Here is a 19322-nt window from a genome sequence, read left to right as displayed (position 1 = left end):
CAGCTGTTAAATGGATTCTTTTAGTAAAACCTGCATAACCTCTTATAGCGATGATCAATTTCAGCATTTTTTTCCAGATGATCGGAAGAACATGCTTCATTGGTGTATCTTTTATTTGTTTTTGCTTTTTCAGAGACATTTGTTTATTAATCCCAGTCACTTTCTTTTTGACTTATCCTGTACATCGGTAAACGTTCTCTGTCCACATAATCTTGACTTCTTTGACAGGAAAATGTTTGTGAGTAACGGATTTTGTCACTAAACATTGACACGTATCACCAGTCCTAGAAAAAGTCTTTCGATTGTGAAGAAACGCTCGTATCCCCCCCCCCCCCCCGCCCTTCCTGTTGTTGCAGGGTGGGGTAGGGGTACTGCTGAGCGAACCGACTTTATATAGTGCGCGACGCGTGAAAGCCGCCGCGTGGTGGCGCTGTGCAAGTTCCCACTGTCAGTGAAGTAAGTTTGTGATTGTGAATGAATTTCATCACCTGCTCACTAAATGTTGCCGTTGGTGAAGATGCTTTCAGTTTCATTCACCATGTTCACGCTCGATTCAAGACAACGGTGTGTTTAATGTGTGTAAGTACATGGTAAGACTTAGCCCCATAAATGTGGCCAATTTACTGGACTACCTCCGTAAACATACTACATAGGCCACACTTGCACCATCAATCATCATGACCCCGGCCATGTACAAAAACATGTCGAACTTTGTCAAATTTTGATTTTCACATTTAGGCTTAGTTTGTAGGGTTTTTTTTGCCTGAGAAGCATAGGGGGCCTACTCACCCTCTTTATATAGGCTAATCAGAAAGTGCTGCCTTTTCCGGATGTCTAATTTTCATGAAATTTTATGTTGAAATTTTGGTACGCAAACGTGTGCAAACGCATCTGGAAATTTCACGAAATATAGACATCTGAAAAAGGCAGCACTTTCTGATTGGCCTATAAAGAGGGTGAGTATGCTTCTTAAGCAAAGAAACCCTACAAACTAAGCCTAAATGTGAAAGTCAAAATTTGACAATGTTCAACATGTTTTTGTACATGTGGATGTGTGGCCTATGTTTACGGAGGTAGTCCAGTAAATTGGCCACATTTATGGGGCTAGGTAAGACTAAAGGAAAGAATGTAGAAGTAATATCCAGACGCCACTTCTACTTTAGCACTTAGTACTTTGCTTTGTTTACAAACCAGTCCCATAATGTGACTAAGTAATACTGGGTCCTAGTACTAGTAGTAGGCCTACTAACATTATGACTAAACTGCGTCAACAAGCGTCAACAACCGTCAGCAAGCGTCAACCGTCGTCAACAAGCATCAACAAATTTTGTATATGCTTTTGAACATTAAAAGTAGCTTTAGGGCAGGCGCGGCCTATATATGTAGAAAAAGCAATAAAGAACATCTTCTGCATATCAATTAAACTTAAAATTATTTTAAAACTTGTTTTATGAATGCGAAATGTACAACGAGTTTGTCGATTAGTGTTGGCCACCATCTTGTTTGGACGGCGCTGCACACTGTGCGCATGCGTAGTATGGCTCTGTACACTTCACGCATGCATAGTACGGCTAGCTCACATGAACAAAATGGCGGCCACCCCAAACTCGACAAACTCGTCGTACATTTCGCATTCAAAAGATTTTTTTAAAATAATTTTAACTTTGTTTTATATGCTGAATCAATGTGTCCTTTGTCACTATTTCTACTATAAAAAAACGTCTTGTGATGTTCCAAAACTTATACAAAATTTGTTGATGCATGTTGACGACCGTTGACGCTTGTTGACACTTGTTGACGCAGTTTTAGTAGGACCGGAAATACTGGACTACCTCCATATAGACGTCACACATCCCACATGTGGTCTGTGCTTGGACAGTCCGTTGAAAATCAGTTTGAAATCGCAATTATTTTGTCACTCTATACTCACACAACGCCGTCTACAAGTTAACTGCTTAATACTATAGCAACAAAACATGAAATTCTTTTCAGAGGTCTAGTTTATCTTGAAATTTCGAGTTGAATTCGGAAAACTTTCGGCTGCCATTGTTCACAAAAGCGTCTGGCGCGTGCGTGGTAATTTGAAGAAAGAGTTACAGCTTGCGCACCAGTTACTGGGCCTAAGTGTTACCAAATTTCTTTGTTAACAAGCTTGCTTCAGTGCTTGTGATCAATTTAATAGGCCTATAGGCAATGATATGCCTACTGTTGAGAAATTTAATCCAAAATGGTGGTGACCGGAAATAGACACAAAATCTGTTAAGTGTTCCCAAACGTGGCTTGCCCCATAAATGTGGCTCAAATACTGGACTTTCTCAATGTTGTGAGGCACGAGGTGGTGATAGCAACGTGTGAGGAAAAGTTGTTTTTAAGGAGGTCCAAATTAGGACTGTTTTTACTGATATTTGCTATCAAAGAGTTTACATGGTTAATAACCAGGGAAAATTAGTGCATCCGGGATAAAGGTGATGGCCCCCGATCTTGAAAAAAATACGACATTTGGCAAACTTTCAAACTATACATATATATGAACGCTCAAATTGTACAAAATTTCTTGGTTATTAACTTTGTATGTATAATCCATAGTGAATATCAAGTGAAAAAAAAAACAGTCCTGATTTTGATTACTTTAAAAATAACTTTTCCTCTCACGCAGCTACATGTATCCCTGCCCTGTGGCTCACGATGCAAAGACAGTCCAGTATTTAAGCCACTTGACTCTCTGGAATCTATTCTTAAGACAATCAAGTCATTACCAAGAATCAACACCTAAAAAGTGGAATCACAATTCTGATTTCAACTTCGGAATTGATTTTGTTCGACCCTGTCCTGGAAAAGCCTAGCCTGCAAAAAGTGTTTACAAAAATTCTGGGCATGTTTTGCTAGAAAGCTTCTTGGAACCTTCAAATTGAAAACTGTGTAAAGAAACAGAGGCACCTTTTTCAGGGAAATCCATGTAAAGGTAAAAGCACTTTGGCTCTAACTTTCTCAGTTCTGCAACATTAACACCTGAATCCCCATGGAGAATCTTGCGTTGGACTAGATCTTGGAAAGTTGGGGTAAAAATGGAGGATTTAATTGTTACATTTTTTTCGAACGAATTCAGGTGAAATGGCTAGCGGTTCAGAAGAGGCAAACCCTTGCTCCGTGGAAGAGACTTTGGGTTTCCACACCCCAGCTTTCTCAAAACCGCAAGTGGGGATGAAGTTCAACTCGTATCAGGAGGTGAAAGGATTCATCCGGGAGCATGCGGAGGCCAACTATGTCAAGTTCAAAAAGCTGGACTGCCGAACGGTAGAGTGCTCGCGCAAGCGGATGCCCAAGCGATACCTGAGCGATGAGCTACAATATGCCACGGTGACCTTCACCTGCATCCATCACGGTCAGTACAAGAGTAAGTCCAAGGGGATGCGACCAAGGCAGAAGACCCAGCGGATTGGATGCCCGGCCAAGTTCAGGTATAAATCGCTTTGCTCCTGGCACAAAATCTTCCAGTCAGAACGACAGCAATTCTGCTAATTTAGGATGAGAATTCACGTTGTGTATGGTTAACAAAAAGTATACTAAACTGCCTCAAATATGTAATTAGTACTCATCAGAAGCTGCCACACACATAAGCATTATTGACTGGCAGATTATCATTTGATATTCAGAAGCAAAAAAAAAAACCTGAAAGTGAACATGTGTCTCCATTGTCCAACTTTAGAATTCTAAAACTCTGGAAATTGGAACCTGAGGCAAAGTTGGAGACGAAGCTGTGGCACAGCAAGTCCCCTCCGATCCCCCCATACCCCCTCCATGGCCCCCTTCCACACTGAAAGGTGGACAACGGTGCAAACACTTACATGTAACTTCAGACTCTTTGGCTTCCCATTTTCAGGTTTGTAGCCACCCCTAGCGGCAAGCAACTGTTCCTTGCAGATTTTGTGACACAGCACAACCACCCCCATGATGAGGCAAGCTCCCAGTTTCTTCCCCAAAAGAGAAAAATAAATTACCAGAAGAGAGAGGAGGCTTCCAAACTACAGCAGGTAGATAAAATCACACAGGCTCCGCTTTAATTGCCAACAAAACCATGTTCTACCTTTGTCATGCAAACAAGATTAACAATTTTGAGATTATGGATTCTGTGCACAAGTACATCAGTGTAACCCATGAACAGTTACAAGGAGAGAGCTAGGGAAAGCTGGGTTTTGCACATTCCAGATAGAATTAGCAGGGGCGTAGCACGGTCATTTTTATTGGGGGGGTAACATTTTTGAAAAGGGCACTTGCACATCTGTTGTGAAAAGTAGACGGGGGGGGGGGGGGGGGGGGGGGGGGGGCTTGGACCATCTGTCGATGGGGGCGCTGTTCAAAACCGACAATTATGCACACAAAGGGCCAATATATGGTGCTTTTCAGGCGATACACGTGCAAAATTCTGAAAAAGGCACCCAAAACGGCAGATGCCTCAAAAAAGGGCACCACTTCTTTTGGAAAAGGGCACTTATTCAGAAAAAAAGAGCTCTCTTTACAAATTATTGGGGGGGGGGGAGGGGGTTAAGCCCGTTGAAAAAAGGGCATTTGAATGGAAAAAGGCAGTCTTTACAAAATATTGGGGGGATAAATACCCCCCCCCCCCCGGCTTCGCCTATGATTAGCCTGCGTAGTTCATTCTATATATATACAGTATGTACACGCTGTGTCCCTCTCAATGGAGGTATTGAAAGTGGTAAAAAAAGAGGGGAAAAACACAATCTGGTGTTTGTGCATAGACTCAATATTGGAAAACATTTCAGTTTTGCAAAATGTATCACAAAAGCTAGCTAGGGAGTAGGGAATACATGTACAATGTACATGTACATGTAGTTTGACAAGCAAATGGAAATTAAACAACAAATGTCTTACCTGTGTTTATCGGGGTCTGTTATGCTGTGTGACACTGTTTTTCCCCTAAAGTGTGACATAAATAATAGGAATATACCAAGATTAGAGAAATGTGCTGAAAACAAATCAGATTCTCGTAGGACAGATAATTGTTAGTAACATAAACAAAAACACTTGCACTGGCCAGATCATGCTATGTGGATATATTTTTATTCAGCCTGTGGACCTACTGTTGATATCTTTTAGGGGAAAAAAGTTGGAATGTACATTGCTAAAGGCACTCATCAGGCAAGTAAAAGACTTCCTTTGTTATCATTTTACTGGGATTATTTGTCACCGCAGAAAAAAAGGAAGAGATCAGCCCAGAAACACTCAATGCAGGAGGCAACCGAAAAGGCACCGACTACAACAGACATACACATTGTAGCTGCTTCACCTCGGCTAAGGTCACTCTACTCTACCAACATTCAATCTATCCTGGATTATCTGTCACAAGTTGAGGACCAAACCAGTGTCACTGAAGTAGTGGCGAATGCCAATGGGAAGGTTGTCGGAATCTACTACCAGGACCGGGAGATGATTAGAGTGTACGCATCTTTTCCCCATTACCTTGTAGTTGATGCCACATGTAAGTACAACAGCGTAGGAATGCCGCTGTACATCATGCTGGTTGAGGACAGCAACTGCGAATACGAGATCGTAGCTTTCTTCTTTCTGATCGCCTCCAATGCGGAAAGCTTCCGAGCAATGATGAGGAGATTCAAAAAGAACAACCCCAATTGGCCTGACCTTCAGGTCATCATGGCTGACGAGGGCTTCCCTGCCAAGGTCTTGGTGAAGCAGTTCCCAAGTGCAACTCTGCAGATGTGCGCGTACCAGGTACTGAAGAAGTTCAAGCAGGACACATCTAAGAAGCCGCTTGGCCTGCAGAAGGAGGAGGAAGCATTCTGCGAAAAGCTTATGCATAAGCTGGCAGCCTCCAAATCAGAAGCTGCGTACATGGAGAACTACAAGCAGCTCCTGAACACAGAACTTCAGACAATGATCAAGTACTACAACACCACCTGGCACAACAACCGACAAGAGTGGGTGGAGGGCCTCAAGTCCAGAAAGGGGGCCCTCATTGAGGAGGATCCTGAGAAACTGACAGCAGTCAGTAAAAAGCTGGAGGCAGTGTTGAAGAACTCGCCGACCTCGAAACAGGTCATGGCCAACTTGAAGAAGGTAGTAAAGAGTATGCGTGATGAGCGAGACAAAACTGCGGCTGCTATAATAGCAGAGAATGCTCCTAAGACCAATCCAGATGACTCCACAGTCAGTAAATTTCAGCAGTACCTGACCCCCTGCGCACTGAAGTATGTCTTGCAACAATTGCAGCTCAGCTGGGAGGTTGAAGCCCAGGCTAACATGGACAGCAAGTCCATGATCGTCAAGTCCAGCAAAGACAAGATGATAGTCAGTGCAGATAGTTGTCCCTGCCACCTTTGGCACTCTCTTTGCCTACCCTGCTGTCACATCTTTGCTGTGCGTCGCACCAAGGGCCTTCCCCTCTTTGCAAAGGAAGTCATTGGATCCAGATGGTCTCTTGAGTACTACAGGTCATGTAGCCGGCCACCAACCCAGAATGCTGACACTGCTCAAAGCATCGATGACCCTCAGAAACCACTTGGTCTTCTGTCTGACCACGAGAAATGCATCCAGGCATCTGAAATCACCAAGCAGTTGGCAACTGTTGTGTCGGAGGCTCCAGGGGAACAATTTGCAAGCCAATTGGAAGTCATCGAAAAACTGCTGACATGCTTTCAGAACGGCTCTTCTGTGAACATCATGGAAGAGGTTGGACAGCACACAATAGCCACCGAAGTAATTACTGAGAGTTTCCCTTATAAAGAGGACAACAGGATGGAAAGTTTGCAGGAGACACATGCAAAAGGCGATCTTGTCCCTGTGACATCATGAACAGCTAACAGCTTTTGAGAAGGATGAAGAATCAGTTGAACCTACAACTGTTTCTTACCATGGTTGCACCTACATGTACTTGTACTTAATTTATTAACCGGGCGGGCAAAAACATGCAACCAACGTTGGGACATACATCTCATTCCCTTCACAGACAGATGTGCGCACACATCGCGGGAGAGCAAGGCCATTATGTTCTGTACAAACTGCCGTGTATACACACCATTGTACACAATGTACATGCACGTATGTATGTATATAAGGCCAAAAAAAGTCTCCGGTTTCTGGTATGGAGCTTGCCCAAAAAGTGGTGCGGCAACGCGGCTTTTTTTTTTTTACCTGTTTTTTTTTGCTTTAAATGTCGGCTGATGACTGTAAATGGTGCCCGACTAAACTTAGTGCAAATATATGGGAGTCCAGAGAGGCCACATAAAGCTTATTCTCGATCATAATCCCATCTAAACACATGTTAAAATTGTACAGCAGCAGGATTCCAGTCAAACCAGTGAGTTTGGCGGTTTTGAGACATCATCTTTTACTGAAATGTTTCTCTTTTTTTTCATTTTGCCGACGCGCATGGCTACGGCGATGCGCGCGCATACCAGAAAATGGAGACTTTTTTTGGGCCTAATACACACACAACGTGGTGATCCTCAACTGTCGACCACACACACTGTGACCACGTTGGCATGAGCCCTGTTGAGTCCCTGGTTTATTCAAACAATATTACGGCCCATTTGTTGAGCCAGGCACCCGACTATGAAGAAACATATAAATACTGTAAGAGATTCCATCTTCACTTTAGTCATGATCATAAATTTGGCCAAAAAGCTGTCATGTTGTACTGACAAATTTCCTTTAAACGACTATAGAGTAAAGATGAGCCTTTCAAGAAATAAAAACGAAATGTTAAACAAAGCGTTTTCACAAAATAGATCGGTTTTTGTGTGGGAATTATTGGGGGGGGGGGTCATTGAAGGTGCTACTACACCGTAAGTGTATTTAAGCACATGGTAAAGTGCATTATTGCATGATAAAACGAAGCAAATACAGATTCTTGTCTAGAATTGTTCTTTTTGATAGTGGACAAAATGCACGTTTGGTATTGGGAAAAATGGGATACATTGTATTCTTTTTTTCATAAGTTTTAGTGTGTCAAGTTTGCTTGAAGATAAATTCGTTATCATGCTTGCGCTTGTGAAATGTAGTTCGTCTGTGTCCCACATACCACTCGGCCTTCGGCCTCATGATATTTAAGACCCAGACGCACTATATTCCGTGTTCCACATGCGCTTGCAGGATAACTAAAAATGAAACCCAAAAGCTGTGTTGGCATATTAAAGTTGCTGTACGCATGCTGTTCAACATTATTTTATCTAATATCTTTCATCTAACCAATTTAATTATTTTATATCTGAATGGCAAATTTTTTGTTTGATTTCTCATTTAAAATGTCTTGAATAAGTTTTGTACAGGGTGAGTCAAAAAAAGCGAAACCCAAATGTCGGGACTATTGTTTCAGTGAAGTTCTGCATGTAGCACTTTCAAAATCTTGGATATAAAAGTCCAATTCATAAGCTTTCTTTTAGTACAAGAATCATTCAAATCACGTATGTACTTTTCAAGTTACGAAATTTTAAACACAACCACCGTTTTAAAGTTCTGTCCACGGATCACAAAAAAAAAGTGTGCGTTCTTACAGCAAAAGAAAACAATTCACGCACATCCCTATGTGATTTGTTTTCGTTTTTGCTGAAAGAACACTAACTTTCTTGTAAAGATTGCCCTTTTCCATACAATGCTTTTTTTCATTAGCGCCCCCCCCCCCCCATCCAATATTTTGTGGAGAGTGTTTTTTTCACACAAGTGCCCTTTTGAACAAAATTAATTTCTTTAATGACGCATCGAAACTTCTGATGATTTCAATACACGAGTTCCCGCGTCAAATGGTAAGATTTCTACTTTGACGCCACAAAAATGTAGTAACCATTCATGTGCTGATGATTGTACTTGACGTGTATTCTACGGAATGAGCAGTTAATTACTCTTCTCTATAAGCTGAAGTTTAGCATACAAAAAAAAGTAACAACAAAGCTCGAAGATGAGAATGTTTCTATTTAGTAGGCCAAGTGGTAGATCTACTGCTGCGGTGATGCCACAATATCCTTGAATGTCACGTACAGTTCATGGTAGCTCCCGGAGATAAGCAGAACAGTTCTTATGATGTTCAATGTCAGTGAATGTCAAAGCTTTCAAAGAGGGAATTGAGCACCTAGATCTCCTCAGCTTAGTTAATAAGGCCCACTTTAAAATTTAGTTCACTGCGCCAACCACTCCGACCTGTGCGAGATAACCACTTAAGAGGTGTTTGCACAGTAACAACCAGAACCAGAACCAGATTGAAGCACGTGAGAAGTCACTGACGGTGTGGTATACATGTATGAAAGTGCAATGTTAAACTTATATGATTGAACTTTATTTGCAGTCATTATTTACAAAACGTCAAATTGTGCAGTGCCTGAACAGACTGACGGCTTTATATTAACAAACAAATTGTGACGACGTGCACGTGTGAAAACTAGCATTGGCGGCTATTGTTATCTTCTTTCCAACTCGCAGTTTACAACTGGAAGTTTCCATCATTAATTACAAGTCGAAATAGTAGCAGTTATCGGATGCCTTGAAGTCGGTGCCATCAGCCACAAGACGAGTGACGTCATTGAGTTGACACATATCTTTTCTTTGTTGCTGCTCTGCCAGAGATTGAAGGAGCGGCATCGGGGATCGGCCCGGCACGCCCAGCCACAGGCAAGCACGCCATTTACCGTCAGATTCTTGATGTCGTGATGAAGGAGGCATTGCTGGGGGACACGCCCATCGGGACCGGTAATAACCAAGGGCGGATCCAGAACACAATTTTTTTGGGGACCCCCCAAAAAACTTGCCCCCCCCCCAAAAAAAAGTGGGTCAAAAAATTACGGCGTGGGGTTCGGGTCCGCATTATAAGGGCCCCGAAAAATTGGGTTCATTTTTTTTGGGGGGGGGGGGGGGGGGCTGGATCCGCCCTTGTAAATCCCTCCCCCCCCCACCCCAAAAAAAAATATGGGTCCCAAAGACAATGGGGTCAGGGAAACAACTGTTAATTTTGTTTAACCCACTGAGACAACTCCCTTTAAGTCAGTATAGAACAATAATCGGTTTAATTGTTTGACAGAAACTAAAAATACATTACTTGCGTTGAAAGATTGTGGTTTTGATGCTCCTTTTTATGTTGGACGATTGTGAAGAGGAAAAACCCAATCTGTAAATCTCGCACAACAGTCTGACATGCAGGGGGTCGCCAGGATTTTTTTCCAGAGGGGGCAAAGCACCCCCCCCCCCCCCCCCCCCAAAAATCCATTTTTCCCACCATATTCTCGATTTTTCATTTGTTTTTTAGGGTGGGCAGGGACATTTCCCCCCCCCCCTCCCCGGCTACCCATTAAATTAACAGCAATTTGACTTCGAGCCTCTTTTTCTTCTTTTCCTCCCCTGTTTTCTCTCCCCATTTTCACATTTTTTTTGGGGGGGGGGGAGGAGAAGGGGGGGGGGCTTGTCCGGGGGGTGTGGGGAGTGCCTCCCTTGCCCCCCCCCCCCCCCCCCTTCATCTCGCGACCCATTTTGGCGTAAACTGAGGGGGGGGGGGGTGGTTCCTAGATGGGGAGGGACTGGGGCAGGGCAGAATAATGATCCGGCACGGTCCGCTCGGTCGTCAGACACACAAACACTAGACCTCGGTCACACCGGTTTCCAAATTAAACCTTGGTTGCCGTACGTGTACCGTGACTTCTTTGCAATTTTTACAAAAGACCTTGTACTATTATTTGCTTTAGGCCCAAGCTAGTTTGGCGGTTGAATTGGACTACCAAGACTCTTTTTGTTAATTGCCTAATCCAGGTGCGGGGAACATTTCATACGAGGCATGTTTGTCGCACCCTCCGTCCGGACGCTCTTTTCAATATTTTTTTCAGCCTCCTGCACGTCCCCGGCTAGCTGGCCCCGCCCACCATGCATGTGAAAGCCGCCTCGCCTCGTGGTGGCGCTGTGCAACTGCAAGTTCCCAAAGGTGGCCAGTGGGGGGCACTGGTCGTCATTTTCTGTGCTCTGGGACAGTGTGAAAACTGTCTGTTTGTCAAGTTCCTCTTTCATAATTGTGTTGAAAAAGATGCTTCCATTCACGCTTGATTCCTGGCAAATGTGTGATTAGTAAGTAAGGTAGGCCTATGTTGTAAGATATGTTGGAAATTACGGAGTAATTGCAGAATACCCCGCCACTCACTCGGAATTAAAATACACCCCTAAATTCTCTGGCTACGAGTACGAGGTTGGAATCACTAGAAAAGAAACAATTCAAGTCCATGCTAGACCCGTGAACGTGGCGTTGTATACAACGCCACGCGCTTCCCTCGGGTAAATACAAGCGAAAGCATTCTATCTTTTGATCCGCTACATATGACTATGTATAATTTCGCCCATGGGTGAATCACTTACTTGTTGGGCTTCCTGTGAATATACGCGAGTGTTGGATCTGTCATTGCCAAGAAATTTGATGTAAAATACGGCACAACTTTGTCACAACGAATGTTTCAAAATGATCAGAAATCTAAGACAGGCATGACACTCTGGTACCCCGAGTTCCGCATGCGTAAAACGGTTGGAGTATCACGAGTGGGTACCAGACTAACCGTCTTACATGGCAGGCTGACCGTAATACCATATATATTTCTGCTAAATCCACTTCGAAAGTCTGTCAAATTACCCAGTATAATTGCTGGTCCATTGTGCAAGGGTTTGTTTCAGGGATCTTTCAATAAATGAAGGTTTTTCAAACCAAATGTGCCATATTTCTCTAATCTTTTTCATTTTTCCTTCATCTTCATAATTCTGCCGAAAAAAAAATTCTGCTGATTTTCTGTACAACTCATTTTTGTATGCAAATATTCTGTCAAATGTAGCCGAAATTCGGCTAGAACGGTCACTCCATCTTTGTAACCGCGGATCGCAATAGAGTCTTTTTACTATAGACTGAAGCGTGGCTATGTATATAGCCACGTTCACGGGTCTAGTCCATGCCAGCTACGCGGATACTGAGTGGGGGTCCATTATTTGAGAACGAAGCTACACAAACATGACAAAAGGAATGGGAGTTGCTGAAAAAAATTCTAAGTCCAAACCAACCACCCTGTAAGTGTAAGCTGTTGGCGGCTACGCTGTCACGAAGTGGGAGTGCAATGGAGCATGACGCATAGTACATAGCGCTGAGAATGTTTATTGAGGTCAACCAACCGTGACCTCGTAGCCGGCTACGAGGTGGATAGATCGAGTGGCGGGGTATTCTGCAATTGTGCCGAAATGACTGACAGTGACAGCCGATCAACTTATTATTTTGATATTATTAGTGGCTATCGTTACGGCAGCCGTAACGCATTTCCGATTTTCTATCGTTACGGTAGACTGCAACTTTTATAAAAACATAAGGAGAAAATATAAAATTAGAAGGAAAAAAGTGAATTTGAACGTTATGAAATTCGGACTTTATTTCCCTTTTAAAAAAAAATCAGGTTAGAAAAGGAAAAAAATTCGAGTGCAAAACTGAGATGCGAACCTGCAACCTCGTGGTGCAAAATCCTACCCTCCATCGACTGAGTTGTTGCACTGCTCGCTAAAATGTGGGGAAACAAATAATTATATACCTGCGTGCGTATCAAAAAAGTATCGTAGAGGGCGCTAAACAACGGCTGCCGTAAAGATAGCCACTTTGTATTATTAATCATGACATGTAATGTTCGCTGGCTCAAGACTTCAAGTGGTAATTGGTTTGTGCACAAACAAAATTTGTGTAAACAAAGCAATTACCATGCGCACATGTAGTCCCATAAATGTGACTAATACTGGACTACCTCCGTATTAACGGTCACACATCCCACATATGATCTGAGTACTCCTAGAACTATGATGCTCCGCAGAGCGGAGCCTCATAGACAGCTTACCCCACAAAATTATTAATTGTTTGCTTCTACAAAACACCAACTAAGTACAAAAACGTCCATCACAATCAAGCCATTTCCCGCAGAACCGCTGCATAGTTTGCCCCTAAACTCTGTACTATAACTCTTGACATACTCACGTTATGTGCACCCAACAAATATCGGTGGATTCTGTCGGTTTTTAGGCCAAAATGATGAAAAATATGTCCTTTCCGCACTGAATCAACCTGACACTTGAAACGTGCATGCAGAATGATCGATCGATGATTTTCGGTTGGCTCGGAGCGCGCCGCGGGGGGTACGTACTTGCACTTGTACGCATGCGCATACTATCATTCTGCTCCTACCGTACCCAACGCGGCGCGCTCCGAGCGAACCGAAAATCATTGAACGATCATTCTGCGTGCACGTTTCAAGTGTTTCAAGACTTTCGGCTGCCACTGTTCACGAAAGCGTCGTGCTGCATGACGTCATGGGTTGTGATAATCACTCCTTCACTAGCTTGCATCAAGTTTTGACAATGTGCATTGGTGCGGCTGTTGCCTGTCATTCAGCTTTGGTCAAAAGTACGCTTGATACATGCACTGTGTGGAATATCAAATAGACAAACAGTCCTGGCCGGGTACCCATTTTTTTTCTCCAAGCCAGTACCTTCGTTCTACCCATAAATGTACACACCTAAAAGTAAAACTGAGGAATGTTAATACTCACTTTTCAAAGAAAATTCATCTAAAAGTGAAAGTGTCTTGGCACTACCTTTCTCAATCCTGCAAAATAAAACTTGAACCATCCTTTTGGCGTTTGAAGGATCCTTGAAGGTTGGGGTTCAAAATGAAGGATTAAATTGTTCCTTTTTTCTGATCAATTCAGGTGAAATGGCTAGCCGTTCAAAAGCAGCAAATCCGTGCCCCATGGAAGAGACTTCGCATGTCCGCATCCCAACTTCCTCAAAACCCCAAGTGGGGATGAAATTCAACTCATACCTGGAGGTGGAACGGTTCATCCGGGAACACGAGGAGGCCAACTATGTCAAGTTCAAAAAGCTGGACTGCCGAACGGTGGAGTGCTCGCGTAAGCGGGCGCCCAAGCGATATCTGAGCGACAAGCTACAATATGCCACAGTGACTTTAAGCTGCATCCATCAGGGTCAGTTCAAGAGTAAGTCCACGAAGTTGCAGCCAAAACTGGAGACCCAACGGATGGGTTGCCAAGCCAAGTTCAGGTATGTTATCATAAATCATTCGCACTTTGCACATAATTTTCCAGTTGGAACAAAAGCAATTCAGCTCTTTTACGATGGGAATTCACACTCAATTTGGTTAACAATAATCAAATTAAACGCCTACATTTTTTAACAATATGTAGCCAGTACGCCGAGTAGATTCCATTTAACTTCAGACTCTTTGGCTTCCCATTTTCAGGTTTTCAGCCACCCCTAGTGGCATGCAACTGTACCTTGCAGACTTCATCACACAGCACAACCACCCCCATGATGAGGCAAGCTACAGGGGTCTCCCCCAAAAGCGAAAAGTCAATGACCAGGAACGCGAGGAGTCCTTCAAACTACTTCAGGTAGATCTATAGGTCCAACAGAGGATGTTTATTTTTGGAAAATCACACAGGCTCATTATACACGTTGCTCAAAATGCTTATCGGACAACTAGAAGACTTTCTTTGTTGTCGTTGAGACTGGCTGATCAAAGACCGCCATAATCAAATTGGGCTGCAAAAGTGGTTCAGCTGCATGCGATTGAGCAAAGGTATACCATGAACCATGCTCTCATCTGCCCTCTGCTAACAAGCCCATGCAGCGCAAGAGATCTTGCGGAGTTCAATGAATATGTGAAAAACTGTGTCAGCAAGTGGGAAACCATATTGTAAGTTACTTAAAAGGCTCTCAAAGAAGAGTATCTAGACTGGTTTCATTTGTCATTGCAGAAAAGAAAAAGAGGATCAGCCCAGACAGAAGAAAATCTACACGCCATGGAAGAGACTTTAAGTGACCACATCCCAAACTCCTCAAAACCCCAAGTGGGGATGAAGTTCAGCTCGTACGATGAGGTGGAACGGTTCATCCAAGAGCACGAGGAGGCCAACTATGTCAAGTTCAGAAAGCTGGACTGCCGCACGGTGGAGTCCAACCGCAAGCGGATGCCTAAGCGATACCTGAGCGACGAGCTACGATATGCCACGGTGACCTTCAGCTGCATCCATCACGGCCAGTACGCGAGTCAGTCCAGGGTGCGACACAGACAGAAGTCCCGACGGATCGGATGCCAAGCCAAGTTCAGGTATAAATCACTTGTTCTTTGCACAAAATCTTCCGGTCAGAACAGCAGCAATTCCGCTCTTTTAAGATGTGAATTCACGCTCAATTTGGTTAATATTAACCAATTTAAACACCTACAATATCTAGCCGGTACTCATCAGAAGCTGCAACCTGAACCAGAATGTATGCACACATGAGTGGTGTTGATTGCCATATTATGAGTTGATGTTAAGTAACACCAAAAAAAAGGACCTGGTAGTGAACATGTGTCTCCATTCTCCAACTTGAGGTTTCTAAATTCTGGAAATTGGAACCTGAGGCAAAACTGGAGTCTAAGCTGTGGAAACGTAGCTCCCATCCAACCCCCCCCCCCCAAAAAAAAAAACTCCCCCCCCCCTCTTTTAACTAAGGTGGACAAATGTGCAAACACATTTCACTAGATTTCACTTGACGTGAGACTCTTCGGCTTCCCATTTTCAGGTTTGCAGCCACCCCTAGCGGCAAGCAACTGTACCTTGCAGATTTTGTGACACAGCACAACCACCCCCATGATGAGGCAAGCTTCCGGTCTCTCCCCCAGAAGAGAAAACTAAACGATCAGGAAAGAGAGGAGGCCTTTAAAATACTGCAGGTAGCTTAGTTTTGGAAAATCACACAGGCTCTGCTTAATTGCCAACAAATGTACTGTCTTTATCATGCACGAAACAGTCTGCACCTGCTACATGCATTTGTCCCTCGCATGTTGGAGGTGTCGAAAAAATTCGAAAGTGAGGCTTGGAATGCTCTCCAATCATAAAATAGTCTGGCGCCATCCCATTCAATAGTTTACAATTTATAAAGTAGATTCAGGGAACACAATCAACACGATCAAAAATAAAATAGTCTGGCGCCATCCTGTTCAATAGTTTACAATTTATTATGTAGATTCAGGGAACACGATCAACACGATCAAAAATAAAATAGTCTGGCGCTATCCCATTCAATAGTTTACAATTTATAAAGTAGATTAGGGAACACAATCAACACGATCAAAAATAAAATAGTCTGGCGCCATCGTGTTCAATAGTTTGCAATTTATAAAGTAGATTAGGGAACACAATCAACACGATCAAAAATAAAATAGTCTGGCGCCATCCCATTCAATAGTTTGCAATTTATAATATAGATTCAGTGAACACAATCAATACGATCGAAAATGGCTTCCCGTGAATAAGGTCTATAGATATTGTTTTGGAAAAAAAGACCCCAACAACAGATTTCTTTCATGTCTTGTTAAGGGTCTATTAGGCCAAAAAAAAAAAAAATCGGTCTCTGGTCAGACCAAAGTTCCGGAATTGACGCGGCCACGCGGCTTTTTTTTTTTTTTTTTGCTTTTTTTTTTTTTCTTCAAGCTCGGATTGTACAGACAAGGTGGGTACTATTTTGCTTTTTTGGTGTCCTCTTGTACATTGGTGTCCTCCATAATTTGCCTTGGTGCTTTCGATCATTTGCCTTGGTGCAATTTCCCATTCCTTGGTGCTCTTTGGTAAAAAAAAAACGGAGGAGGTGCGAAAATAGAGGGCGCTGTTGGAGCTACCGCGGAACATTTTTGAAAAAAAAAGATCGACGCGCATGATTAAAATCGACGCGCGCGCTGACCAGAGACCGACTTATTTTTTTTTTTGGCCTTATGCACTTGGACACTTTTCTTTTTTTTACCTCAAGTTGGATATTAAAAATAGGAACGCACCAAGATTACAGAAATGTGCTGAAAAATCTGATTCTTGTCGGACAAATACTTGGTGGTAATGTGAACGAAAACACTTGAACTGGCTGTATCATGTCATGTGGATATATTTTTTACTCTGCCTGTATATTTTTTTGGAGAAAAGTTAGAGTACACGTTGCTAAAAACAATCATCAGGCGAAAAGAAGATTTCGTTGTCATTTAGACTGGTATCATTTGTCATTGCAGAAAAAAGGGAGAAGAGCGACCCTGAAACACTTACAGGAGGCAACCGGAAAGGCGGTGACTACAAGAGACGTACACAACCTGGCAGCTGCATCTCGGCAAAACTCACTCTGCTACACCAACATTAAGGCTATCCTGGATTATCTGTCACAGGTTGAGGAACAGACCAGCGTAATTGAAGTAGTGACAAATGCCGACGAGAGGGTTGTTGGAATCTACTACCAGGACCGGGAGATGATTAGAGTGTACGCATCTTTTCCCCATTACCTTGTAGTTGATGCCACATGTAAGAACAATAGCTTACAAATGCCGCTGTATGTCATACTGGTTGAGGACAGCAACTGCGAATACGAGATTGTAGCTCTCTTCTTTCTGATCGCCTCCAATGAGGAAAGCTTCCGAGCAATGATGAGGAGATTCAAGGAGAACAACCCCATTTGGCCTTGCCTCCAGGTCATCATGGCTGACAAGGACAACTCTACCAAGATCTTGGTGGATGAGTTCCCTTGTGCATCTCTACAGATGTGCCTGTCCCAGGTACTGAGGAAGTTCAAGCAGGACACATCTAAGAAGCAGCTTGGCCTGCAGAAGGAGGAGGAAGCATTCTGCGAAAAGCTAATGCGCAAGCTGGCAGCCTCCAAATCAGAAGCAGTGTACATGGAGATCTACAAGCAGCTCCTGAACACAGAACTTCAGACAGTGATCAAGTACTACAACACCACCTGGCACAACAACCGACAAGAGTGGGTGGAGGGCCTCAAGTCCAGAAGTGTGACCCTCAAGAAGGAGGATCCTGAGAAACTAAAAGCAGTCAGTGAAAAGCTGGTGGCAGTGTTCAAGAACTCCCCGACCTCGAAAAAGGTCATGACTAACTTGAAGAGGGAAGTTGAGAGTCTGCGTGAGGAGCGAGACAAAACTGCGGCTGCTCTGCTAGCAGAGAATGCCCCTATAACCAATCCAGACAACACCACGGTCAGTAAGTTTCAGCAGTACCTGACCCCCTGTGCTCTGAAATATGTTTTGCGACAACTGAAGCTCAGCTGGAAGGTGAAAGTCAAGGCTGATATTGACAATAAGTCCATGACGATCACATCCAGCAAAGACAACATGATAGTTTGTGTGGACAGCTGCCCGTGCCGTCTCTGGCAATCCCTGTGCCTACCCTGCTCTCATATCTTCGCTGTCCGTCGCACCAAAGGGCTTCCTTTCTTTGCAAAAGCAGTCATTGGATCCAGATGGTCTCTTGAGTACTACAGGTCGTGTAGCCGGCTTTCAGCCCAGAACACAGACACTGCTCAAAGTATTGATGCCCTGCAGAGACAACGGCTCCGTCTTCTGTCCCGCCACGAGAAATACATCCGGGTGTCTAAAATCACCAAGCAGCTGGCAACTGTTATGAGTGAGGCTCCAGCAGAACAATTTGCAAGCCAACTGGAAGCAGTCCAAAAAGTGCTGACTTGCTTTCAGAACGGCTCTTCTGTCAACATCATGGAAGAGGTCGGACAGCACGCAATAGACACCGAAGTAATTACTGAGAGTTTCCCTTATCAAGAGGACGTCAGGATGGAGAGCTTACAAGAGACACATACACAAGACGAACAGACAACAGCTTGAAGAACCAGTTGAACCTACAAGTGTTTGTTAATTACACGGTACAAGTAACCTATGCAATTATATGGGTTGAGAGTTTTCACTAGGAAGATATTTTGCTTGTTTTAGGTGACTGTTCCAAAATTATTATTTTCGTTCACTAACAGTTCATTTTCGTATATATCTTGTAGAACCTAGAGAAATACTTTACCGATGTCCGGATTGTATAGTGCTTGCAGCTTAATGAACAGCTACATCGATGGAAGTAATTCATGATTAAAATAAAAAAGCAAAGTTCTTCTGCAGCAGTTCTTCCAAGTCGAACAGTATGGCTATAAATGCGTGTTCATTTTCATTGAAGGCCGAATTGAGAAAGTACAGTAAAATCTCTATAACTAAAACTCTGATACCTCAAAACAACTGTTAAGTCAAACAAAGAATCCATTCCCCTCAGTAGAATAACAATGATGTACAACCCTGCTAAACTCAAAACTCTGTTTAAGTCAAATTTTGAACCTGTTCCCAAGTTGAGGTTTGGCTTTATCGAGATTTCACTGTTTTATAATAATACTCCGAGCATTGATGGCAAGTCTGTCTTCGGCTGAAATCTATTGTTACGATTAAAATAATAGCAGTGTTCGGTTGCCTCAAAGTCGGT

At 43.3% G+C, this 19322-nt stretch overlaps 2 protein-coding genes across 7 annotated transcripts; both read left to right on the top strand.

Annotated features, from left to right (window-relative positions):
- The first annotated feature begins 360 nt into the window (after positions 1-360).
- LOC119737289 lies at positions 361-7155 on the top strand. 2 transcript variants are annotated; one of them, XM_038211510.1, is made up of 4 exons: positions 361-590; positions 3107-3458; positions 3881-4031; positions 5212-7155. In XM_038211510.1, exons 2-4 carry the CDS (start codon positions 3112-3114, stop codon positions 6826-6828), a joined length of 2115 nt encoding a protein of 704 aa, XP_038067438.1. In that variant the 5' UTR covers positions 361-590; positions 3107-3111; the 3' UTR covers positions 6829-7155. The 2 variants fall into 2 exon arrangements, with proteins under 2 accessions (XP_038067438.1, XP_038067437.1); XM_038211509.1 differs by having other exon boundaries at positions 362-579.
- A 3698-nt stretch (positions 7156-10853) lies between these two features.
- Positions 10854-18988, top strand: LOC119737288. Of its 5 annotated transcripts, XM_038211504.1 has the most exons (7): positions 10864-10934; positions 10973-11073; positions 13720-14076; positions 14276-14426; positions 14793-15145; positions 15604-15754; positions 17078-18988. In XM_038211504.1, exons 2-7 carry the CDS (start codon positions 11033-11035, stop codon positions 18686-18688), a joined length of 2664 nt encoding a protein of 887 aa, XP_038067432.1. In that variant the 5' UTR covers positions 10864-10934; positions 10973-11032; the 3' UTR covers positions 18689-18988. The 5 variants fall into 5 exon arrangements, with proteins under 5 accessions (XP_038067436.1, XP_038067431.1, XP_038067432.1 ...); XM_038211503.1 differs by lacking the exon at positions 10973-11073 and having other exon boundaries at positions 10861-10933; positions 13725-14076; XM_038211505.1 differs by lacking the exon at positions 10864-10934 and having other exon boundaries at positions 10945-11079; positions 13725-14076.
- The last annotated feature ends 334 nt before the right edge of the window (positions 18989-19322 follow it).

Source organism: Patiria miniata, unplaced genomic scaffold (assembly GCF_015706575.1).
Source record: "Patiria miniata isolate m_02_andy unplaced genomic scaffold, ASM1570657v1 HiC_scaffold_3, whole genome shotgun sequence".
NCBI lineage: Eukaryota > Metazoa > Echinodermata > Asteroidea > Valvatida > Asterinidae > Patiria > Patiria miniata.
The sequence above is the reverse complement of the archived record's forward strand: the minus strand, read 5'-3'. Positions and strand labels throughout refer to the sequence as shown.